General features: G+C 40.0%; 2 protein-coding genes across 2 annotated transcripts in view; one reads left to right on the top strand and one right to left on the bottom strand.

Moving 5' to 3' along the window:
• LOC139620209 (copine-9-like) overlaps positions 1 to 26436 on the top strand; it is a 105328-nt gene that overhangs the window by 3577 nt on the left and 75315 nt on the right. The gene's annotated exons all lie outside the window — the stretch shown is intronic.
• Positions 22132 to 24801, bottom strand: LOC139620208 (uncharacterized). The gene is made up of 4 exons (XM_071475524.1): positions 23921 to 24801; positions 23610 to 23765; positions 23384 to 23479; positions 22132 to 22927 (listed from the first exon to the last, which is right to left on the bottom strand). The coding sequence occupies exons 1-4, from the start codon at positions 24638 to 24640 to the stop codon at positions 22619 to 22621; spliced, it is 1281 nt and encodes a 426-aa protein (XP_071331625.1). The 5' UTR covers positions 24641 to 24801; the 3' UTR covers positions 22132 to 22618.

The following is a 26436-nucleotide window of genomic DNA, read 5'->3' as shown; positions in this document are numbered from 1 at the left end:
ATCCTGTGACCTTTCACCCCTCGTTTACTATCTCGGTGAAGACCCAAGGGTGGTTCAACCTTTCTGGAAGGAAATAAATTTACATTTTTCAACCTAATAACCAGTAAATGAATTAAGCCCAGAATTATGTCTTCATGGAAACTTTAAAAACATCAATGATGTGAACAATTAGGGAACTTGGAACATACAGCATGGAGGTTATTATCCTGCTAATACCACGGCTACTTCCCAACAAATTTACATAACATGATATTTATGAAATAACAAATTTTAATCTTGATTTAATCACGACAAAATATATTTCCTGGACATCACAATCCAAACAGGAAAAAGGAAAGACTTTTCACGAGGCTGAGCCAGGAGTTTTAAAAGATTCCTTTGATTTCTTTAGTCTTTAATATATTCAGCCTATTCAGCCAACAACAGACACCCCTCCCCAACACGATATTATTAAAACTGTCTTCTGCTATGGCTTCTCTTTCTTTTACACTGTTATGTGAGACTTCTCCTCATCTCATTTTCCTCTCTTCTTTCCACTGTAGCTCTGCCTCAGACCCACAGGCCACAGTGTCACTGTGGCTAATGTAGCTAAATTTCAAAGTCTCTCTCTTTCCTCCTCTGACCTTTAGTTGATATGAACTTTCAGTTTCATGCAAATATTAAACACGTTTGAAGTTCAATATACTTGGTGTGTGCTGACATGCTATTTACTTCATTTCATTGTTTATTTACTGCCTGGTCACTAGATCTTGACGGTACCATATTGCATTAAGTGAGATTTCCATGTCTTTTTTTGATTATAAAGCAGGTCTAGGTTCTATATTAATACTGTGAAAATATCAAAGCTCTCAGTCTACAGAGAAATACACACAGCCCGTGTTCAGAAACTGAGCCTTAAAACAAGTAACTCTGTGATGTTGCAACAAAGCAGTCACTGCTCTCATCTATGCCCCAAACCCAGCCCACCTGGACCCACCATCCAGCCTTGCAGGATTTGGTGTTTGCCTGCAAGCTGCTATATTTTTATTCCATCACTCCAAACAACCTGTTGTTACTAGAGCTCCAGAGAGAGCATCCAGAGAGAAAGTGTAAAATATGGGAGCTTCAATCCACAACAGCCAGACAATCAGAGTCAAGGTGTAGACAGGTCTTCAGAGACGTCGTCACTAAGATGCAGACGCACAGTTGGTGTAGGAAACGTACCAAAAACGACTGGGAGCTTGGGTAGATGAGCACATTAACATGAAAGTTATTTTTGTATCTTAAAGTGCACAAATCACAGAAGTAATGGGTGGAACATTTTCACTATCTTTAGAAGGATACCTCCTGATTAGCTGAAAGCACAGAATTATTAGTTCCAGCTATTTTGTCAGAACCTGAATTTTATATGGTGCAATGTACCAAAGGTGGTGGATGTGACTGTGCAGGAGTTTGGGAGCTTTCAGTCAGAAATTTGAGACAGCTCAGTGTTGCTGTGTGTTTACAGCTGTTAAATGAATTTAGTTTGTCAGACTCCATAATCAATACTTTGCTGATGAGTTTGATGTGTGCTGGATTGTGTGTGTGTGTGTGTGAGATTCAGGCTGATGACTTTGGGTGGAAACAACATCACATTATAATGTTTCAAAGAAAAAAAAAATCAGACAGATGCTGCAGGTGCTGCATCTTCTTTCATGATCCCGTCGATGATAAATAATGTTTATTAATTCCTGTTTTGACACAGATTGTTATGAGTGAGGCTTGCCTGTCTACACTGAAGTCAGAAAATATGTGTGTTTGCATTAATGTGTCACATTTGAAATATTCACAGTGGCCGTACCTGCCAACACTCCCGTTTTTCCCGGGAGTCTCCTGTATTTTACTCTAATCTCCCGGCGTCCTGCTGTTTTGCTGTTTTTTTCCAGGAAGCTCTGCATGATCATACACTGATCCACACGTTTTGAATGTTTGTCTGACCTTATCCAAGTTGCCAAAATGTGTATGAAACGCAAGCTAATCACACAATCCACACACATACAGACAATTTTAACCCATCTGTTACCACAACCTAGCAAACCACGACCCGATTCAAGTGGTGTGCGCAGCTGCTCTCTGCGTAGGCAGGCGGGACATTTGACAGTTTTACAAAACTTGTTAATTTTAAGTTCATGTAATGTTTCTGTAATGAGAGGGAGAAAATCTCCCTAAATGTTGGCAGGTATGGTCGTGCCTAGTCTATTTTCAGGAAACAGTGGGATTATCGTGCATGCTGTGATTCTGCTGTGGTATTACTATAATATCAATATCATTATTCATTTAGAATATAGAGCTAACTTTGTGTGTAGTCATATCACTGCTGCCGTTTCTCTATGAAGGTGTGGCTCTTTGTGTCACCAGTTGTGCCGGCCCGTACAGGTTGCATTGCAAAGGGCAGGTCCTGTTGCCTAGCAGTCTTGACAACACAAAAACTTTAGATCGTAAGATCACTTGTAACATTAACTGTTGAACTGAGCTGAAAGTAGGTGATCGACGATCGGCAATCCTCAGAGCGATTGCCGATTGCTTCTGCCTTAGTCAATGTCAAGACAATATTTGGCTTGTTTTCCTATTGATGCGTTAACTTATTATTATCATCATTATTCATAGTATTAGATTAACATTAAGTTTAATTTGCCCACTAGTTTCACGTGTAGAGCCGTATATACAGTGATGCGTGAACACATAGTTTGGTGTCTTTGTCTGCTGCTTTAAAAGGTGGTTGATAGAACTTTTGGATAGTCGAGAGAGAGAGAGAGAGAGAGAGAGAGAGAGAGAGAGACCCTCTGATTATTAAATGTAATGTGAATAATTAACCCCCCCCCACCGATGATCATATCTGCTATCTGCACTTTGACAGCATGACATTAGGACAACTAGACTGTAATCCTCAGCCTCTCTGTTAGCGTTGCTTTCTGCTATATTATTTTCACTACCAGTGCGCAATGGATCTTGGGATAAGTTGGGCCACAAAGGATCTGCCCCTGGAAACCTTAGTTGCGCAGAATAAGAAGGCTACATTTGAAGGAGCCTTCGAAATGGGACAGCCTAATCATGCTACTGTGACATAATTGGTAGGCAGCTTCCAAAGGGTGCGCCTGCTGAATGGGGAAACAGTTCATGTGTCATGTCAGCTAGCTAGAGCCAACAGGCCCTGAACTAAGACAGGAAATTGACAATGCAATAGAGGTGCCTTTTAACAGTATTTTTAGGTACTATTAGTCTATAATTAAGCTGTCATGACAACGTGGTTACGTGTTTTATATCCCCCTTCTGCGCACAAACTGAATTTAAAGCTGTCTATAAATTCAGGTAATAACCAGAGATCCATCAGTTTAATGATTTATTTTTGAATGCTTGATTCTGCCAAGTGGTGCTGTAGATAGATAAACATCTCTCCACTGGTAGTAGTTGTCACTCCATTAATTATGTGCAAGAAACATCTTGGTGGAGCTCTTAAAGCAAAATCTTGCCAAGGGAGGAAAATAAAGAGAAGGCAGTTAAAAGACATAAAGTGCTGGACAAGAGAGAGATGAAGGCTCTTGAGAGTGTCAGGAAATACACAGAAAAGGAGCATAGCGCAGGCTATTGTTAGTCAGACAGTGAAGATGGGACAGAAGATGTTGGCATGGTGTTTCTTTCATTTGATGCAGCTGTAAAATATTATTAATCAAACTTAAGTGACTGTTACAAGGGACTGACACACTTTCCATGATTTTTTATAAGGATCCAGTTGCAGCTATGTTTAATCCAGAATAAACAATAGTCATTTTTAGCTGCACTGATGTTTAGAAGCTCTGTCGCTGAACACGATCATCAGAGCAAAAAGTGTGGCAGATATAGAAAAAACAAGGAAATGTTATAGTTGGAAACAAGATGGGGTGCCTTTGCCCTTCTGAAAAGACTACACAAAGAGCTGTGTAATGGAAATCACAGGGCGTGGATCCTCTCTGCACCTGGCAATCCAAACTGCTCAGTCACAAGTTTTAGTTGTGTGCCCATTTGCCCTCCTGACAGTAAAGCTTCCTACCTTTTACCAGTAGCTGGTAAACAGAAGAACAGTGTGATACTTTTGAGAGCCCTCAGGGTGCCACTTTCTTAGACAGCTGTTATAATCAGCCAGATAGTCAGGCTTTGAACGAGTCACACAAATCACAGCTGGAGAGCACAGCTGTCTAACCCCTCACCAACGCTGGTCTTGAGGTCCTGGTGCTAATGTCTGTGACTGGCTACAGATGTGAGGGCAGCCCGAGGAGTTGCTGGACTCCAAGCAGTGGAGACAGGGAGTAGTGCAAGAGCCTCAAGCTTAGTCAGTCTAACATAAACAGATGTGATGAACAGTAGCTTGTGCTGTCTGTTGCCATGTGCACCACAGCTGGAAGATGTAATTAAGAGATACACTATTGACAATTTAAAATGAAGGACCCCAGACAGCTCAGGCAAGAGGAAAGATTTTCATGATTTCAGCTTGAGTTGTACGCCGCAAAAAAAGTTCGAACAGAAGAACAGAACAAGAGAAAAGTAGGAATTAAAATTTAATTCCTTAAAATTGCACAGTAAAAGCTGATTAGATGTGTGGTAATATCCAATACAGAAATTAAAATGTAACTGTCCCTATATCAAGAATGGTGTTGAGTCATGTCACCTATAATGGGATATATTATTATCATATATATACATCATCTAGCTTTAAGAAGACATACATTTAACATATATGAAATATCCATAATAACATTTGCATTTTTGTATTTTATTTAGTATGAAAAATATTTGACACATTTTTATGTGGTATAACATGTTGCAAACATATATGTTATATATATTTAATTTATGTATGTAAGTTCATTAAAAGAACGTACAAATTCTATATGTTTATGTATGTTTTTCTTATTACATTTTTATTAATTTCAAACATATCTGTCTTGTCTCTGGGAAAGTGGTCTCAGCCTTTTGCACCCTACTGCAAATAATATCAACAGGTATTAACAGGCTTTGGGATGGATATATATTTATGTAGCAATATATATCTACAATATAAACACGCATACATAAACATACACATCAGTATGAGCTAGATCTATCTGTCAACATGGATAAGTTTTATATATAATTTTTATGTGTGTTTTTATTTTATGGAAATTGTGGAAATTTAATATATGTACATATATTATATTTGCATATGGCACAAATTTAAAAATTAGGTTGAGGTGAAACATTTGCATAAATCTGCATTTCAGCAGGAGGACAGCATTTGAACAGTACATCTGGATGTGCAGTAGGTCCTGTTGGTTGGAAATGTATTTTAAAAGTAAGGCTAGAGCTAGAGCCTGGCTGTGTCCATTCGTATATTAAACTTTCTTGGAGTCATGACAGTGCCCCTCTTAAGCTTTGATCACTCTGAGATTTTATACACTTTTAATGTTATAAAGTGGGTCATTTTGCATTACCTCATGAATCGCTGGCACCTGACCTGTTGGCTTTAATAAATGCATAATAACTCAAACTGAGGTAGATACTCAAGTATATCACATCCATGAGCTACAAGACCTTTTAGAAATGCTTTTAATAAAAGGTACTTCCCCTATGGCAGCAAAGAATTCAGGACTGCTGCTGAGCACCCTGTCCCCAGAGGTGTCTGAGGTAGGCTATATTTACACCGTTATGAGTTTTTTTTCTGTCAAGTTACACCACATCTCTCCCAAGCCCTGTCACTCACAATACCTATTTATGCCTGGTTACAGTAATAAACGTGGACTGTACCGACAGCAGCCTACCTACCTTCGCTGCCGTGGTTACTATAATACAGTAACAGCCATGGTTTGATTAGGTTTAGGAAAAGATGATTATTTGGGTTTAAAAAAGTACTTTCTCAACATTAGACAATCTTTGTTGTCATGGTTACAATAATAACAACAGGGTTAACTTTGCCGAAAAGTCGTGGATAATAGAAACAACATGAACTGCTCTCCAGTGTCATCCCTGTGTTTTGTTGACTTATCCATCCACTTACTTTGTCATGTGAAAGATTTATTCTTACAGTTCTACAACTGTCAAGAGGGAGGATAAAATAATTGCCGCCATGATGAGTTAGACCCTGTTAGAGTTAGACCAGTTAAACCCTTCCTCATGGTATTACAGCAGCATGTTGGCATCTGATCAGCCTTCAGTCTCATGGATGTGCAGAATTACTCAAACCAGTCTTCCTGGATAGTCGCAAACTGCCACTTATCAAACCATGCAGGAAAAAACCTGCCAATCAACTCAGCCTGGTACAAGTCACTGTCACACAAAGCTTAAATGACTGACAGACTTAACAACCTCTTATCTGACAACATGTTCACCGCTGTCCAGGAAATTACAGTGACTGAGCTGCAACAGACCATTGATCCCTAACATCTGAATGGACATTTCTGAATACACCGATTATCAAAAACTAACTGTACCTGAAATGCATCACTTTCCGTTCACAACAAAATGTGAAGAGCTCTATCGACTTATCAGAGTGTTATCTGGACAAGTATCGGAATACACTTGTCCACAGGTGTTTTCATAAGTTGGACCCCAGCCCCTCAAATCTTCAGTTAACTGATATGTTTACTCTCACAGCTGCTGCCTGCTGCCTGCATCCAGCCTTTACCACTGTCAAGTCTCAGCTGTTGTATATTGGGCAGCAAATTTACATGGGACCAAATGCCATGGCAGTAATGTGACTGTTGTTTATGACCGGAAAGACATACAGTCATGGACTGTGTGGGTGCCGTGGCGGAGAGAGGAGACTGACCTATTCAATTAATTAAACATTCTTTTTCCACCTCTTATGTTAATGATTTAATCAGATTATCCAGGCTTAATCAGGGCCACGTGTATGGCAGGACTGCTCATTGTGTATGCACTAAATATAGTAAGTCTTCCAAGAATACAGAGAGTAGAAACACACAGTATACAATCACATCAAAAAGACGTTAGCTTCAGAGATTAATGTTGGTTAATCACTCCAATATCATTCAGATTTAAAAGGTAGCAATCAGTAAGTGGGTCAGCAGAGGGAAGAAGGGGAGAGGTGCGATTACAAAAGAAAGAAAACATAATAGCAGGGCATACACTGACACATGTCGGAGCCTGTTGTGTTCATCACAACCAAAGCAATTATGGTGCCTAAATTGCTAGTTCAGCAATTATGGCTTATAAATTTGTATTATTTGATCACTATTATTCACTAGTCACCACTCCCTACTGTCTAGAGCATTGGATGTAGAGGATTACACTCACTGGTCATTATATTTGGAACACCTGTACACCTGCTTATGCATGCAGGGATGCAAAACATCCAATCAGTGAATAAAATGCTGCAGATACAGGGCAGGAGCTTCACATCATGCTGACATCAAACATCAGAATTGGGAGAAAATGTGATTTCAGTCACTTTGACTTTGGTATGATTGTTGGTGCCTGACGGGCTTCTTTGAGTATTTCTAAAATTGTTGAGCTCCTGGGATTTTCACACAAAATTCTCTTGGGGTTTTTCTTCAGAGTGGAGCAAGAACCAAAAGAAAAGCAGCAGCTCCACTGACAGAAACGTCTTGTTGATGTGAGAGGTCAGAGGAGAATGAGCACACTGGCTGGAGCTGACAGAAAGGCTACAGTAACTCAGATAACCACTCTTTACAAGTGTGGTAAGCATCCAGCCATGAGACTGATGCGCTACTACAGCAGAGGACCACATCAGGTTCCACTCCTGTCAGCTAAGAACAGAAACCTAAGGCTGCAGTGGGCATAGGTTCACCACACTGGACAGCTGAAGACTGGAAAAACATAGCCTAGTCTGATGAACCTGAACTTCTGCTGAGGCAGCAAATCGTAGGATCAGAATTTGGTGTCAACAGCATGAATCCATGGACCCAAACTACCTTGTGTGAACAGTCCAGGCTGCTGGTAGTGATGTGATGTGTGGGGAATGTTTTCTTGACACAGTTTAATACCAATTAATCATGGTTTGAATACATAATTCCAACATGATAATGTCACAAAACAAGTGGTCTACAACTAGTTTCATGAATATGATAGTGAGTTCAGTGAACATCATGGCCTCTTCAGTCACAAGATCTGATTCCAATCAAACACCTTTGGAATGTGGCAGAGCATGAGATTGGCAGCATGAACACGCAGCGGACAAATCTGCAGAAATCTGCAGAATCTCAGAGAAACATTTTCAATATCTTGTGGAATCAATGCAACAAAGAGCTTGAGGCTGTTAGAGAGCAAAGGGAGGTCCTGCTCAATATTAATATAGTTTCCTTATAAAGTGTAGTGTAGTGTGTTTCCCAGAAAAAGAAGAACATTCTCAACCACTGCTTGGGTAATTTTCTCTGCCACTACTCATCGCTGTTGCATGAATAAAACATCACAGATCAGCATGTGCAGAAAATATATTTATATAATGATAAATAAAAAGCACTTTGTGGCAGTTTGTGTTATGATTTTGCCGCTAATGTGACATCAGTTACATTATTTTTGTGCCACGACTTATGGATTTGAAAACAAAACAGTTATTCCATCAAAAAATCCTGTATCTTTACAAAAACATCTCGTAGAGCCCAGTGGAAACGCTTCCTTATCACCATCACTCAAATATTTTTGATCAGGAGAAAAAGAAGTAGGGTAATTGCTAGGCTGAGACCACAGAGACGTGCTGCTTCTGGTGCACTAGCAGCAAGAATTTCAGAATTCCCAGTGTGAACAATTTACTCATATATAATGTCAGACTACATCCTCTGCTGGGGATTGTATTGTCACATAGCATCAGTTTTATTATCTTTATTTCTGGCACAAACACCCATCTCAGTATTGTGTACTTAACCCTGACGTCTCAGCCATATACTTTGATGGATGAATTGACGGGCAACCAGACTTATGCCTCTCCAGACAGACCGTAGTTCATCTCTCACCTCCGTGCTTCATTTAATGATGGTGGGAGTCAGGATGTAAGTGGAAGTTCTTTCCATCTCAAGAGCGTCTTTGAACATCTAGCTGAGCGCAGATACTCAGTGTTACTTCAACAGGAAATAGTTTTACGCTATTTAAATGCGAGCATTGTGGGACTGCCAGTGTCACTTTCTGGACCTCTTTGTTGAGTACCTGGGTTCAGTCTACTGGTTCTTAAAACCTTAACTTCTGCATGGTCACTGTCTGCAAGATGGTGAATATCCTTGGACTGTATATCACTGCTCATCACAGTCATTACACCATACAGTTTCAACAGGAACCACACAAGGCATATTGTGTGATAGAACAAGCCTATGGAGGTGGTTTTCCATCGTTTTCATGGCACTGGAGCTACACCCAGCTTTAGCAGTGAAGGTCATTGCATGTTGTGCCATTCTGCACAACTTCTGCTTCTGCTTCTACACTTGAGCCTGTGGAAGAGCCACTTGGGCCAGATGATGGAGGTGGTGAGCGTCAGCCAGACTTGCAGTGTGGGGAGCGACTGTGTGGGCGCATTGCTACGGCTCTTTCAGCACCACACATCACTCCTCTTCATGACCATGACTATTATTAAAGGCACACATTAAAGTCATAACTCATTAACACAAGTTTGTTTTGTTTTTTTAATTTCATACATTAGTGGTTTAAGATTAATGTAAACAGTGCCATAATAATAATGCCATTGTTTGGCCTGTAATAGCAACAGATATATACCTGTATATCAATAAGACAGAAAATATGTCTGTCAAACTGGTCAAATTAAACAGTTAATTCACTTTTGTTGCAAACACATTATAACAATATGTCTAATCTGTGTCATTCACATAATCAAACTCTCGCAAATCACTTGCCTGAGAAAAGGTAATCCCTCTGTCCTCTAAGGCTTATTAAGCTTGCCACATCACTGTCAGTTCTTCCTTTTGCTTTGAGATATTTGTTATTTTGTAATTTTCTGAGGTTTTCTTAAGTTTTTAGTTAGTGTGGGGCCATGAGTGCCAATACTGTGCAAAAGAAGTGCTTGCCATGATGTGTGTAATACATACACGATAAAACTCACAGTTTACGATTATTATTGATTTATTAGTACATATCATCAAAAGTTAAAAGGAAAATTCATCAGACTTGTAGGTCAATATTGTGACTTTCTCATTGCTCTCTGTCTGATTGTGCACAGAACAATGCTGGAGCAACTGTTGCCGCAGCCAGACAACAGGTGTTGACTGTTAGGGAAGTTGGATAAGCTGCTTCTGAACCAGTTGTGGGCTCAGCTGCCACTACCGCGATCCAGTGTGACTGAGCGTTCAGCTGACAGAACAGCAGCCCGGGTGGAGAAGTACTCTGGGGTGTACTAGGATTTTATGAATGTGCTATGACTAGGACCCACAATTTAACTTTCTCTGACTGTGCGGAAAACTGATGTTTCCGCATCACAGGAGATGAACACAGACATTAAAATAGAAGTCTTACAATCTGTTTGAAGGATTCAGCCCCACTGTGGTATGCATGATGCTTCTTTTCCTGTCATGGTGATGCTGATATAGATCATTTGCTTAATCAGTGAAAGTGAAAGCGGGTGTGCATCATTAGGTACTCTAATCAGGTAATGAGTGGGCTCTGTTACAGTGAGTGTGGAAGGAGGATAAATCTGTTCTGTGGTCAGTAATATTCTGTTAAAGTTGGAGCACTCATCAGTTTGCATGTGCTGATAGATAAGCACATGAAAGCGCGCTGAAACTGAGAAATCTCATATCCATGCTTTGTGTATTATTCTGTATTCTTTGAATGCTTGTATCGTTCTGTCTCACCCTTTGCTCACCTGAACAGGTGGCAGGTTCCAGGTAGGTGAGGCTAAAGGTGAAAGGCCTACCTATGGTCAGTAGTGGGAGGGAGAAGGTTGCAGCAGGTTTTTGTTGTTTATTTTCTTGTTAGCTACAGAGGTGAATTTTGCCGTTGTTTCATTCATATTCTTGCAAAAACACTGATTTTTTGTACCGACTCCTGGACGCACATCGGTTTCTTCAACACCCTCCAGTTTTGTTTGTTGGAACAATACAACCAGCTATCTGAAAATGTCACCTTCGCTCTTGGGAAATATCATCATTATGCCATCTGAAATTATTAAATGGTAAAAACAAACAAACAAAAAAAACCCCACACAGTTCATTTATCATTTATTCCTAAATTCATTTCTAGATTCAGCACAAGTTATTTGCATTGCATTGCAGGGGTTCATTTGTCTCTCTTTTTGAGGAAAGTTCAGTATCAGACTTCATTCCTTTATGCCGAGAACTGTCTCCAGTGGTGGAAAGCGACACGGCTGTTAACGCTTGTCTCTATCACATCCTCTGCTGAAGTTAGCATGCTAACCAGCTAGCCCCGGCCTGTCTCGTTACTTTCAGATAGCATCCCACTGTAGCCTACAAAATCTGCCCTGAAGATGTAGCATTGTTCAGAGGGTATGTTATAACCTCTCGTATTATAAACACAACAATGTCTGACAATCACCACCACCTGCTCCTGGCGAGAAATCACGCTCAGCAGAGGAGAAAACTTACAAATAGCCATTTTGATATAGCATGGCGGCACAACAGTTGCTTTTATCGGTTTGATATTAGAGTAATACTAGCAATACTAGTACTAAAAGCTAGTGGTCTGTGATCGTTAGTTGAAGATGTCACCCTTGGCTCTTGGGAATCAGATGGCTATTTTTTGACATTATTAATTGATTAGTTAAAAAAATCAATAGATTCCTAAATCACTGCAATGGACAAAACAAAACTAAAGCTTCAACTGTATCACTGTGTTAATCAGCAAGGTCTATCCCCAGTCAAGTCTGAAAATTTCATGCTTAAGACAAGATGAAAAAAAAATATATATTGTGCCTGTTGGATATCTGGAAGCAGTGAGAGAAACAGAGCTGCTGAGAAGTAGAAGTGAAGAAAGACCAAGTCGAAAAGCCTGTGAGAGACTTTGAGGCTGCGATGATGAGAGTGCATATTATTATGTGCGGTCTTTTTCAGGGATCAAAGCCAGTGATCAATGCCACATCCACATTAGGCACAGGCACCACAAGAGAGATAACAACGCAGCCATGGAGCATGGCAGCACATGACTGCGCATTTGGGATACATACAAAAATAGAAAAGAACGAGCAAATTAGAGGCAGAACCCAGAAGCTTCTACTCTTCATCTCAGATGGTACTTTATGATACTCAGATATCCAGTTAGTGATATTCACTCTCATTTCAGTGCAGTATTGAATCACTGCTTTGTTTGTTTCACCTGCGGTAGTCAGAGGCTCGGCCCTGATTCGATTTTCCTCGAGAAAATAATGGGGGAAAATGATGTACATTTTTTTTTCTCCTGTGTCCCCCTCTTTAGATTTTTAGTCCTCAACCTTTGCCAACAGTCTTGTTTCATGTGTTTGTGTGTTGCAGCTTTGTTCAAGAATGTGCCAAGATACCAAGGCAAGACTCTGATGCTTCTCCTTATCTAATTTATTGATGACTCAGAGTTTGTCCTTGGGGATGTTCTATCATGTTGCCTGGTTGTTGTGTAAATTAAATTTGAGTTTCTCTTACTCTGCCATCAAATTACCTGGTGCCTCTCTGCATCTGCCCACATATGGAGGATGTATAACTTTCCAATCAATGTGTTTCTGTCTAAAGTGCAGAACCAGGACACTGGGTTGCAAATAGTGATTATATTATTGATATTTTAGATGGACGTGAATAAACAGAGGCACTGAGAGCAGAAGACAAACATATGAGAGAAAATAATTTCAGTTCGGTGCTCTCCCTCCACACACACACAAGAAAGCTTCTTTTTCACTGTGTCTCGCTCTTTCAAATTTCGATTCTTTGTCCTTTTTTTCCTCACTCTTGATACTGACACCTGTCTTATTTATTTTGAATTCAATGTGCTTTAGGAAGACCATTAACTCCAGACATGCAGTGTTCAGGGTTGCAGCCTAAAACCCCTTCTCTGTCTCATTCTTGGCCACTAGTCTCGTCCGTTAGAGATTGTGAAGTTTGCTGAATCCAGTGTTCTCTCTTTTTTTCATTTTTACCTTTCTCCTGAAATGTTGCTGCCTTATCAGCTGTCGATTTTTCAAAGCTGCAATAATCAAAGCTCAAATTAGGAATATGAAGGAATGTGAAAGCCACATTTAAAAAGCCACAGATATTCATCACTGACTGTGCAGCTCAGCTCTGTGGAGAGTTTTAGCAGCTTTCACTTCACTGGTGATGTTTTGGTTCACTGTTCTCATCAACCTCATTTCCTGTCACAGGAGGCAGTGGCATCATTTCCACTCAGGACTGAGGGACACATCCCTTTCATTTTTCGACGTACTATTTTAGGTGCCTTACTTCCCAGACAGTGTGTTTACCATGTACCAACCGAGCATTTCAATCAGGAGAGACTTCATTCTGAGTGAACAAACATTTTGATTGCCATGTGCAAAAGCAAGAGAAGGAAAGTGGGAGATGTGAGAGTCTGGGGTGATTAGACCCCATCGTGACGTCATCGTGTTTAAAAGGGGGTGAGGCTGTGCGTAGTATAGGAAACCCACACTGGTGGTGGTGGTGGTGGTGGTGGTGGTGGGTAGATGAGAAAGTGGAAGATCTGGATGTGATGTGGAGTGGACTCTGATGAGCTCTACCTGGCACTGGATTTGAAGACTGGAGGGGAATGGGGTGGAGGAGGGTCGCAGCAATACGCACTGAAATCACAGCAGACAGCAGAGGAGAGGAGATTTAAAGTTTGACAGCAGCAACGTGATTGGCTATTTGAGATCATGGCCAAATCTGACACCCATAGTCAGCTGATAAGAAAAAGTGGGGTGAGAGAGCAAGGGAGAATTATGAGTAAATGGTGCATGAACATAGCTAATGTTCCTGACGCTGAGGATCACTTCAGTTTTATGCACAAACTTGTGGAAACATATCACATAACTGTAGCTCTATTTTACAGTTGCAATCACAATTTCTGCAGATTTCAGCAACATTTAGGCGTCTTTTTTCCAGTTCCTTTCACATTTCAAACACAAACAGTTGTATTGAGTGATTGATGATATGTAACAGTTGCTTATGGAGATTCTCTCCATAAGCAAAAATAAGACAACAGTAAGAAAAACATTCAATGGACAGTGTTCAGTATCTTGACCAGAGCCTGTTAGTGCTCAGTCTTGACTTGGACTCATCTCAACATGACTAACAGCAGCTGTGTCATCAACAAGTAACACAGTAATTAAATCAATCAACTTATATCATATTTGATTTTACACTGATATTTTGTTCCCACAAGGACTGGAGTTATGTAAGCCCTTTTGGAGAATATTCATGCATGCTGTGTACCAATTTATGCTGTCAGTCAGTGTTTTGAAGGAGGTGTCACTTTTTTAAATGACGGATTTTTTTTGTATTTTGAAACAAAGATCCTGTCAAACATGACGCTCTGCGTCGCCATCTGTCAGCTGGGTACACATTGTGACCCTTTTACACAGTCTGCTGGAGTCTAGTCTTGACTGGGTTTTAACATATTCCAGGCATGTGTGACCTCGACCACACTGACGTTGCCCTTGGAGAGATGCAAACGCCTCTCATGCATTTCCTGAGCGAGTAAAATTCCTCTCTATTTGAACTGCAGCGGTGAAGAACAATTGAAATCCCTGAGGAGATTATGGGCTGGAAGAAGGAAAAAAAAAAAGTTCTGTAATTTGGTCAGAGAGACACACACATCTGTATGATACATTCTTTTAGCTGGAGATAAAAATAATGGGATTCATGAGATATTTTTCCTGTCATCCCCAATAACCATGAGTGCACAGTACTTCTTTCTCTTTTTTAGTGCATCTTTTCTGTCAGTGACCTTTTTGCACTTCAGAAAGTATAATTTCCTGCTCCAAAAGCCTTTCAGATTAGCTAGTAATCTGATATGATTTAAGTTCTTAAGCACTGAGAAACATCACTGATGACATTAGATCATTAAAACTTAGAAAGTAAAAATTGAGGTAATCTTTTGGCTGCTTCGTGTTCTCATTGTGCAGCTCCTAAAGCTACACACAAGATTTATCTGGCTCTTTTATTTCTATCCACCACCATCTAAAGCGCTATCAGGCTCCCATATGAAACATCCCACTTCTCTTATGTAACATCATTTGCTGGTGGAGTACTGACAGTTTTCATCCTCATGCACGGGTGTTTCACTCCATTAAAATCTGTAGGCGAGATGGCCTCCCCACTCCCACCAGTCCAGGAGTATTTAAAAGTAAATACAATTGTGTGTGTTGAATCAATTATGATAATTCTTTCCAGTCTCTTAATACAAAGTTACTGAGTCACATTTATTAAATTTTACACACTACAGTATGTGATGCTTCCTGTACAATCGTTTTGTTGTATGTGCTTGAGGATTGTGACTCATTGGCAGGTAGGAGGTAATGTTTTGTTATGGCACAGCAGGTGTGGTTTTAAGAGTTTGTTCCTTGTCCTGATCTAAAAATTTCATGTCTGCTGTGGTTTTGAAATGACTCATCTGGAAGATACAAACTACACAGTATGATTAAGACTGTTTTTATGTAATTGAAAATCAAGTTATTTTTGGCTTTTTTATTACTTTTCGAAACCTGTGGCAATTCTGTCGCTGTGGGGGGTTTCAGTTGTAAGTATCTGAGTATGGATTTTAACAGTAGTAAGGTGTAAAGCAGAATTCAGGTTCCACTTCTATAGGCAGGTCAGTTATAATTCAACATGGGTTTGGCTGCGGAGGTGAATAAAGGCAAGGCTTGAGTCATAGCATCTAAATAAAGGTCAGTAATTACCACCAGGGACTCCTAATGAGATCTGAGGTAAGAGTGAGTGGCCCTCTAGGTTCAGACTGCATTTCATCTACTTGAATTTTTTTTTTTCAAAACACTTATCCCTTTTAGGTCGGATGATATCTACATGACAATAACAAATTGCAGTTACATTTGCATTTTGCTTAAGCTTTCATTGTGAGTATGGGTAAGTAGGTTTTAAGTCCAAGCACAAAATGTTAAGTCAGTTAATGAATCTGATGCCTGAAAGAAAATCAGCTACTGCAGTGTGGTTATCTATCATGCCTCTATACCACGCTCGTGCATTAGGTATGGACATAAAGCCAGAGGGGGAATCAGCTAGTTTCACTCTATGGGCTCAAATTAGGGTCAATAAGCTCTTGAGCTTATAAAGTGATGTTCACAAATAATTCTAAAATAATTCCAATTCCCATTCAAGTTAATGGGAAAGTGGTCAGACACCACTGCATAGCAAAGGTGAGGTTACACAGAGACACTTGCTGTGTCTCAATTTGGTGCACTTCCATACTCACATCTGCTACTTTTATTGCAACATGCAGTGCAACATGGTGCACTCATGATCATAAAATTGAGTGTAAAATGATGAGTACTCCCCCCCCTCAATAGTCACCATCTTGGCTACCTTGGCAGAAGGGGAGGGACGACCAATGTATTTTTGAACTTGTGAAAACAGCTTCTGATGAATGAGGACACGTTGTTGACACTGATGGCGTCCTAGTTTCCATGTTGCATGACACAAGGGTCACACACAGGAGAGTAGAACGCTCAATTTCAAGTCAAGCGAGCAAATATTTCGGTGGGCGACAATCGCAGTCGAACGCAACACCAGTGTGTGATTTGAGGCAACACTACCCTGTTGGGACTCATGCACTGCGCCTGTGAGTATACTATGTGCTACATGTGAGTATCCAATACAGACACAGCAACTGTGAAAAAAAAAAACAAACAAAAAAAAAAAACGGCATCACTGAAAACAGAACATATGTCTCTCTTTGAGGAGCCGGCGAACATGCTGTACATAGTGGAGCATCCAGCAGCTAATGAAAAGATGATAATATGTTAGTGTTTTGTTTGCAGCGTCAAGTTGCCAGAAATTCAGGTTCAGATTCAGTTTATCATTCTTGTGGGCAATAAAACTCCCAAGAGCAGGGGTGGGGGAATCTGTGCCACCCCAGTTAAGTGTGATGGGGTGCTCTTTGCTTTTGCAGCGTAACTTTACTTAAGAAGGCTGGATTTTCACAGAGAAACCCCTGCCTGGTGCTGGGTATCTCCCGATTATTGGCTCCCAGCTGGGCAGCTTTGTCATAGCTGCTCCACTGAGATTCAAGAATTACTCTCAAAAGGTTCTGGGTTCTCCTGCCTTATCCCACTCTTGGCAGGAGAACAACAGATTAGCAGGGAAGTAGCCCACCATGCCTCACCTAAATTGCTGTGTTAGAGGTGTATCTGTGAGGGATTTCTGACAGCAAAGCCCTTAAAACCTGGCCCTTCTTCTCCATCTGAAATCTGCCACTGCCTGTTGTGTTAGACCCAGATTTCCACTCCACACCTATTTTCCAAACGATCATCCATCTGTCTCATCTCCCCTTATCCAATCCTCTTCCATGCCCCCCTTTCTTCATCTATTTCCCTATGCTCTCTATTAGTCTTCCCCCACCTTCCCTCCCTGTCCTCTTTAATGTTCCGTCTTGTCCTCCCTTCGTCCTCCCTTCCCAGCTCCTCCCCCACCCCACATTCCTGCCACCCGTCTACCTCTCTGTTTCACCTCACAGCAAGCCGCTTGTGCCCTCAGCCTTTAAGTAAGCCTGTGGCATCCTGTCTATGTCTGCCTACTGTCTGATTATATTTTCCTGCAGTGAATATCCAGGAGGCAGCCAACAAGAAATCCCCAGTCGAAAAAAACCTTTACACAGGTGACTCTTGCTGTCAGCTCACTTGGCGTTAGTCCAAAATTACACTCTGCCATTTTCAATTACGCTCAACGCTGATGGAACAGAGTATGAATATTGAAGGGATTCAAATGTCATACAGGCTGGAGATTGCATGTTCTTTACATCCTGTAGCAATCTGTTAAAAAGACTAGATTAGAATTAGATGTGAAGAAGTGCAGTGAAATATTCGCTGGCAGCGACAAACACAGTGATTTGAGCCGCTGCCCTTTTAGGGCAAATATGAATAGTACAGCAATTGTTGCCTCTGTTGCTGCCCGTGGTCTGATGTTTATTACACCAAATCAAAGCAATTACAGCAAATAAAAATGCCATTGTTAAAGGTCTCATATTGTCCATGTCTGTTTTGGTTATACAGCAGGTCCAGGTGCTAAAGACTGTGAAAGAATCAAAGTGCTCAGTCCACAGAGAAATGCACACAAACCATATTCAGAAACTGTGCCTTAAAACGAGCATCCACGACTCCCATACCCTTGTGATGTCACAATGAAACAGTCACCACCCTCAGCTACGCTCTCAGCACAGTCGACCTGGACCTGAAAACCAGCTATTATTGTGTGTTGACTGAAAACTAGCATACTCACAGTTAAAGGATGATATCCACCGCCTGGAGTTGGAGCTCAGGAAAAAAGGATAAGCTGTTTTTCAACAATGCAGACGGTCACCCCAGCGCCACCAAATAATCCAGTGATTTGCACCAGAACCAGGCGTATGGCTGGTGTGTAGAGCTCCACACAAAATCCGTCCGCAACATTTTAGTCTGTTCACCATTTGTTTGGCCCATTTCAATGCTGATTGACCATTGCCATTATGAGTGAGTTTTATCAGGCTACAGTTGTAGGCTACAATATGTTACCTGCGGTTTCCCTGGTCATGCATCACATCATCAGAATACAGATATGGTTTTTGTTTCTCAAAACCACAAAATACACCACAAATATATCTTCTCATGGATATCAAAACTTCAAATAAAACAGGAAAAGTGTAAAATGTGGGACCTTTAAGACTATAACATCAGTTGATTGGGCATCCAAGCTGTTGGTGAACGTGCTCTGTTGTGTGTGTGTGGAAAACTTTCATCAAGTTGACATGTAGTTGCTAAAATGTTATAGAGAAACTTCTGATTATACTTGGCCATTATTGCATGTTTTTTGGATTGCTATGCTGTTCATCAACATGTTCGTTTTTGTTCTGTTTCTGCCAGTAAAGTAATGATTTTCTGAAGCCAAAGTAACAGAGGCAGTATCTTCTTGTGTATCTGACAGGCAAAATACATTTGTACATCACACAATCTTTTAAATGTCATTTGGCAAGCAAAAGGTTGCTGGTGGTTGTCTGCTTTAGTGGCCAAAGATTATTGAATGATTCTTCTCCACTGATGTTTGTGCGAGTTTGATTTGTACCAGCTATGTACTGCCTCCAGGAAATAAATGCTTCTTATGTGGCATGTATATCTAAATATACAGTATGTGCGATATGCTCCCACTCTGAAGGCCAGTACTGTGCAGCATTAAGCAGTGCAGGTGGCGACTGACTGAGTCATGTTTTCACCTAGGGGCTTACCTTTCTTGACTTGCCTTGACTTGGCTGCTGCTGATACCAGCTCTTGCCCTTGACGCTTTCTGTACGTGCCAAACTGCAGCCTGTACACCAAAGAATGCAGAAGATGCAGCCTGGGGGCTTCGGCTCAGACAGTAGACTCAGTGCTAGACACCCTATTATCCTGTGGATACTATTCCTGCTGCCAGAAGACTTTGCTGAGACTCACTGCTGCAGTTTGGTTCGTAGTCAGACTACTTTTAGTGCCACTTGTACTAAACTGATAAGTCATCATGTGTATGTGCCCTACAGCTCAATGTATTGGGAGGATAATGAAGCATAAATTGCTTTACTCAAATTCAATACCTACATATTTATTTAAAATTATTTTCTTAAAGGTTTGCATAACTAATACTCAAAAAGTCAAAATGCTTGAAAGGTTTGGTAAATTTAGATGTCTTGATCTTGTGGCATCATCAATAATGAAGACACCAATGGCAATTAAAAAGAAATACGCATAGCATCATTATGCATAAAGTTGCATTACTAGCAGGTATACATTATTGCCTTAGTAAACATAAGAATTACTTACAATCAAACATCAGTAATATATAACTATTATTTTCCTTCTAATGCAATGTAGTAAGTAAATGAATAGATTTGTAAATTACATAACATTGTACATTACAATAACAATGGCTGGTTTAAAGAGGTGAGAGCGACAGAAGAAGAAAAAGCCGAGGGAGGTATAAAAACCTTTAATATAATATAAAACAGATTTCACGGCAGCAGCCAGATCACCGGTGAATTTCTGAAGCTCATCCAGTTCTTATATACTTCACATACAGTATCTTTTATTAAAATTGGGAATAGTAATGCATCTATGGACAAGAGTTGCATTTTTAACATATCATTGTTATTCTTTGGGTATAATATATGTATGATCACATCGATGTTTTATCCTTGTGCATGTACAAGCATTTGTATATATGTATGTGTGTGTTTGGGTAAACATTTTTTACAGTGTGCAGACATCAAGTGGAGGCATGGGCACAAATACGGTCGTTTTAATTGAGCCACTGCACCTTAAAAATGTCTGTACACATCCCTGTTTGCTGGAGATATATCTTTTTTTCTCTGCCACTGCAGCACTGTCTTTACTGTACACTGCTAAGATGTGGATCTTTGTGAGAACTTAATCTGATTTGTGCTCAATTCCCATTCATTCATGTTCAGAGTTACCTGGGTACCCATCCTGCAGCCAAGAGTTGTAGTTTGGAGTCGGGGTTGGAGTGACAACGAATTTCCTTGTGATTTTGTTGCTCCATGGTTAACCAGATGGGCTCTTTCTTTTCTCAGTCACTTTCCATAAAGCAGGCAATCAGTCAGGTTCATCGGACATGGCCGACACTGATGTAACCTCAACGCAGATTAAGCCCACAGTTGAGGCTGCTGTGATGTGTTACTCTGCAACCCTGGGGAAACAACAAGGTCTCAGATACAGAGACATGCTCTCTGCCTCTTGAACATCATTATTTCAGTTGTTGGGGCAGAGAGTATTGGGGTATGACTTTGATACAAACAGATTAAATCCCTCTCATGTTTTTTGCAATTTAATTGGAGGCTAACATGTTCTCCACCAACTGATTAACTTGGAGTACTCAGACTTACAAAACCCTCTTAAGCAGTATTGTACGCTTTCCATATGATTAAGAGTCTGACAAAGAAAAGATTGTTTTCTTCCAAAGACACAATGTCCAAAAGGTTCTCTCCTGCTGCCCTATCTCTGTTATCTCCGCTCTGTTAATTGCTCATTAGGAGGGAAAATGTGGTTTTAATCGTCTGCCAGTCAAGACAGTCTGAAGTTCATTAGAGCTAATGTCCAAACTTCAAGAGAGGCACAAGGGGCTGATGGTGCCTGTCTAGACATAAACAGCAAAACTCGGTTAATTATTAATACATCCAATAACAGCTTTTAGTAAGTGTTGTTTGTCTGTTTATTTATGCACATATATGTGTTTTATCCTAACATGACAACATGATAACTTTTTGGGTTATAATTTGACTGCCATTGTTCCACTGTATATTTATGAATTTGTTCTCAAAGCATAATTTCTTCTCAGAAGAAAAATGCAATGTTTGGTGATCAGGCCGAATCCATGGACAGAAATCCATGAATAATGACCAGTTAGGGGACCCAAAGTACACTCTAAAAACTTTAACTATGCTCTACTCAATTTAATCTGTGTAACATTTTACACTTAAAAATATTGAGTAAATTTGAAAGCTGTTAAATCATTTAGATTTACATTATGAATTAAGTAAATGTAATTTAAAAAATTAAGCAGATCTGAACAACTACATTGAGTACCATGAAATATAAAATTGAGCTGATATAATTAAAATTTTAAGTCTATGCAATAGTAACCCTAAGTTCAAACCACTCAAAAAAATGAGTAGATATAATTAAAATGTTAGGTAGATGCAACTGAAAATGAGATTATTATTTAACAAAACAAATCTGCTACACTTACTTAATGTTTTTAACATAATGTAATTCATACTGGACTATCAAATATCAGAATAAATATGTTACATTTACTTAATTTTTTTAAATGTGTTTACGCTTTAATCTAGTAGGAGTACTTCAGGTCAATATATGAAACAAAATAATAAACATAAAGCAATTCTACACACATCAACATTTTTAATTAAACATTTATTTGTCTGATTTGACCAATATAAAACATCAAGTTTAAATCCACAGCTTATCTTTGCAAACATGACATGTAAAAATCTCCATGCTGTAAAAAAGCTGAATTGATAAGGGGTCTCTCAAAACTGGGTGAAATGCACAAAGAACAATTGGCCTTTCAATTTAAGTCACCACATAATGCATAAAATGCCATTTAACAGAATCTGTTTGGCATTAATGGAAATCTCAACTTGCATTACAACTCATGGTATATTATCTAGTTTAACTTTCAACATGGTTTATTCTTCTCTCTCTCTCTCTCTCTCTCTCTCTCCCTCTCAGAACAACATTTTGCATCTGTCTAAAATGCACCAAGAGCAACATTTTGCATCCTCCTGAAATGCACTTATAAACAGTGATATTTCACATTAAAGTTCCACAAAAGCAAACAATACCAGTCCAACATGCAATTTAACTATGCATGGTAACCTCAACTGTTATGTAAACATTAAGACAACAGTACATCAGCTTAACTTTAGACTTGCCAATGAAAAAATCCCTCACTAAGAGAGCATCTTGCTGAACAGTAGCCAGCAACTACACACAGAGGTAATTCTTCAGTCTCTGAACCTTGTTGGAAAGGTTTCCAGAATCCAGCTCCAGCAGGACTTTCTGGAATACCTCAAAACTGCATTTGAGGTTCTTGGGGTATCGCAGATATAACGCGTAGGTCAATCCCAACAGATAGCAGCAGGCTCTGCTAAGATCCCCAAGACTGCTGAGGACAATGTTGCCCTCAATCACAATCCCGACATCGACTGACCCATCTTGGTTTCGCAGCAGGTAAATCTTCATGACCTCCTCTGCCAGCTCCTCTTGAACACTGGCAGATCCATCAGCAGCATCCTGCAGACATTGTAAAGAAAAAAAAGTGTTTAGAGCTCACTTTCAACCTGCATGTCACAAGTCAAATACCACCTACTAACATAAAAGAGCATAGCAGGACATACAGTGGACAAACTGAACTGTGGTGGTCCCAAATTTGTTTTTGATCTCTTTTTAAAAACAGACAAAATAACTAATTAATGCTTCCATATAATTTATTTCTCTCTCCAAACAAAATTGACACAGAAAATAACATTTGATGTATTTAAAGCAGGACAGACAGTGAAATCAATCAGCATCGATCTATAAATGAATGTTGGTGACTCGTACAGTATCTGATGTCCACAGATGCTTTATACTATATGAAAAGCAGCTTCTTCTTTGTGTGCGGTGAGGAAAAAGCAAACTGTACTGCAGCAACTCTATGGTCACCCATGATTACATTGTTAAAAACAAAAACTACAGTATTATACTAACCTCAAAGTCCTTGAACAAGGCACTGGCATCTTCTCCCAGATGGTCGATGAGACATCGGATGACAACCTCACGTGTCTGTTGAATGGGGATTCCACTCTGCAGAACAGAAAGTCTTTCAACTTTAATGTCAAACCTTTCAATAGAAAAAAAATTACCTGGAGTTGGAGTGTAGTGATGTAAGAATAAAACAAATTGAATTGAATTGGTGGAGGATAAATTTTAATACCTGAAGTAGAACACTCATTTGTGCCCGATGTCTCTCTCCTGCAGCACCTTTCTTCGCTTGAAACAAGGACAGCAGTTTAGGTGTATAGAAGTCCAACATTTCCATGAATTTTGGCTCAAGATTCAGTGTGGTGATCCTCTGAAACTCTGCGCTAACCTGAAAGAGAGGGAGATGAGAAAAGAGAAAAAAGAACTGGTGACTCATCTATTGTCATTCAGCAAAAGCTTAAGTCCACACTGAGATGGATAGGATGCAAGACTGTTCCATTATCATTTTTAATAGGATGTACAGTCACAATTTCAATTACTCACTTGCGAGACATCAAACAAGGTGGGCCATCTGTGCTTGATGTCAGTGATGCTCATCTGTAGGCGGACAACATCATGTCTCCTATGTGCAAAAGTTCTGCACATCAAGTCCTTGATCACTGTGCTGTTTCTCTTCTTTGATTCAGCGATAAGTTGGTTTCGGTCCAGCTCTTGTTGTTCCTTACTGTCTCCTGCAGGATAGTGTGGGAGAAACACCACTTCTCCTTTCCGCGCTTTCTTTATATTCTTTGCAGCAAACTTGTCATCCGGGTGCTTGTTCTTAAGTGAGTTGCAGGCAACCTCAGGAAATCCAAGGTTTCGGAGCTTCGACCTGTAATTTCCCATCTTGTATTTGAGGCTATACATCCATCCCAGCCAGCCATTACGACTGCCTAGCTCTGTCAGGCATGGATGTTTTCTGACTAAAGCCTCTGCCACCTCACCGATCTGAAGGCCCGTGGGGTAGGGTGTGTAGCTGTACATATCGTCAGCTAATTTTTCCATGATTTCAGATCGGATTCGAGAATTGTTAAGCACAGTACCATCTCTGGCAAACTCTTCATTGGCATTCCTCAGTACTGCCTCTGTTGCCACAGAGAAAAGTGGAATGTCGATTTCATTTGGCCACGATGTCGTCTGAGGGCTTCCATGTGGAGATACGATAATTGTGTCTTGTGAAGACACTGAATCTGCTGTTGTAGTAGAGCTTGAACTGTCATTCATTACATCTGTCTGGTTTTCAGTCAAAGCAGTCAATGTAAGAACTACAGATGGAATAATCACAACTTTGATTGTCCCTTTGTGTTTAATTTGGTTGGTGGAATGGAGAGTGAAGTAATCACCGAAGTCCTCATCGAAGTAATGTAGGGCAAAATCCTCAGTGAGTCCAAGCTCCCCTTTTGAAGAATCCTCAAATGTGCAGAGCTTACATTGCCAGCCCATGAGCCGCCACCTTAAAAAGGATGATAAACAGTGTTACGGAGCAAAAAGACTGATTTAATACTATTTCCATTCATGTACATAGTTTTTGGACCAATATGTTTTATCATGCAAATCTATTAAAATGATATGAAATGTTTTCATTTACACACTGATGTAAATTATATTTACAACTATAATGGAAAATATACACTAAAAAGAAGATAAAATTATTTCTTAAAATTATTATTTATTAATTTAGTTTAGGTTTCATGCAATATAGGGAAAAAGAAAGGTCAATTTTTTCAAAATTTAAACACCTAATCCTTCTGTACATTATAAATAGATGCCATTTACCTTGTCTGATGTTATGTCTTCGTTCACCGTCTCTCCATTAGCAGTGTTGGTGCTGTAAAGCAGACATTCAAATTTTTAACATGCTTGACAGAAAAATTCTACCTTTACTTGCTCTAGGTATCATCAAGTGTTCACAAAAATATCACAAAAAATCCTGACAGCTGAGAATATTACAGGTATTGGAAAACGGCCCAGTGCATTAAATCAAACGCACCGATCCCCATAGCAACCATTGTGTTTCGGAAGTGGACGCGCATGCGCACTCACGTACTGCTGAGTGAAACTCCGGTCGTTAGTTCATCATAGATATATACACACAGATGCCGCATTCGGGCTTGTCAGGCACGTCAACGCGGCCGCCATCTTGGGACGGGGTTTCTGACACGCCGTTAGACGTCAGACCCGGTCTGACAGCTGTGTTTTTGGCAAAATGCCAGACTTTAGTGCGGCATATGGCTGTTCCAATCAAAGAAATGCCGAAACTAACCAACACGGAATAACATTTCACAAGTAAGAAGTTGTTTTATATTATTTAACTGTTATGAAAGTGTTGAATTTGATGTATCTCTTAAGCTAACATAAATGAAACTTGCTTATTACTAGCTTATGTCAGGACAAGAAAACAAAAGATGTTCTCGTTAGTAAAACATCAGTAAGATGATAAAAGTGACATTTGGCAATCAGCCACTGTATATAATTGTGATAAGTAGGCCATGTTATTCCTAAACATTGACGTTAACTGCTAACGTAAGTTATGTACCTGAACTATAGCTACATACGCATGGAGAACTGAGAGGGTGAGCAGCACCAAGTTCCTGGGTGTGCACATCTCTGAAGACCTGTCCTGGAGCCACAACACTGCACCACTGGCCAAAAAAGTCCAACAGCGCCTGTACTTTCTCCGTAAACTGAGAAGAGCTGGAGCCCCGTCCCCCATTATGCACACCATCTCTCCTCTGCCCCCTGCCACAGACTAACCTCACCACCCCTGCCTCCACCCCAGCGTTTGACATCACTTTTTTGTATTTGCACTACAACGCACTACCTCACCTCAACTACAGATGGACCCTACCTGTTTAGTTAAAAAAATAATTATATAGGCTATATGTAAACAAATCTATGTTGTAACCTCGTGCTACTGCCAGTGAAGTCGGTTTGATGATAGTTTTAACGGTATTTTCTGCCGTTATCAGCAGTGCTCTCTGCTTCTGCGCAACACTAACTGTCGCATATCATGTCTGAGC

The sequence above is a fragment of the Trachinotus anak genome, unplaced genomic scaffold, assembly GCF_046630095.1.
Source record: "Trachinotus anak isolate AG129_WGS33_773 ecotype Australia unplaced genomic scaffold, CSIRO_AGI_Tana_v1 ptg000004l, whole genome shotgun sequence".
NCBI lineage: Eukaryota > Metazoa > Chordata > Actinopteri > Carangiformes > Carangidae > Trachinotus > Trachinotus anak.
This window is presented reverse-complemented; position numbering and strand designations above follow the sequence as displayed.

Coding starts and splice junctions, on each gene's coding strand:
- LOC139620208 (XM_071475524.1), bottom strand. CDS start 24,640: ATGAATGACAGTTCAAGCTCTACTACAACAGCAGATTCAGTGTCTTCA. Junction 23,480..23,609: donor AAATGAGTGTTCTACTTCAG/GTATTAAAATTT, acceptor TCTGTTCTGCAG/AGTGGAATCCCCATTCAACA. Junction 22,928..23,383: donor CCTTGTTCAAGGACTTTGAG/GTTAGTATAATA, acceptor CAATGTCTGCAG/GATGCTGCTGATGGATCTGC.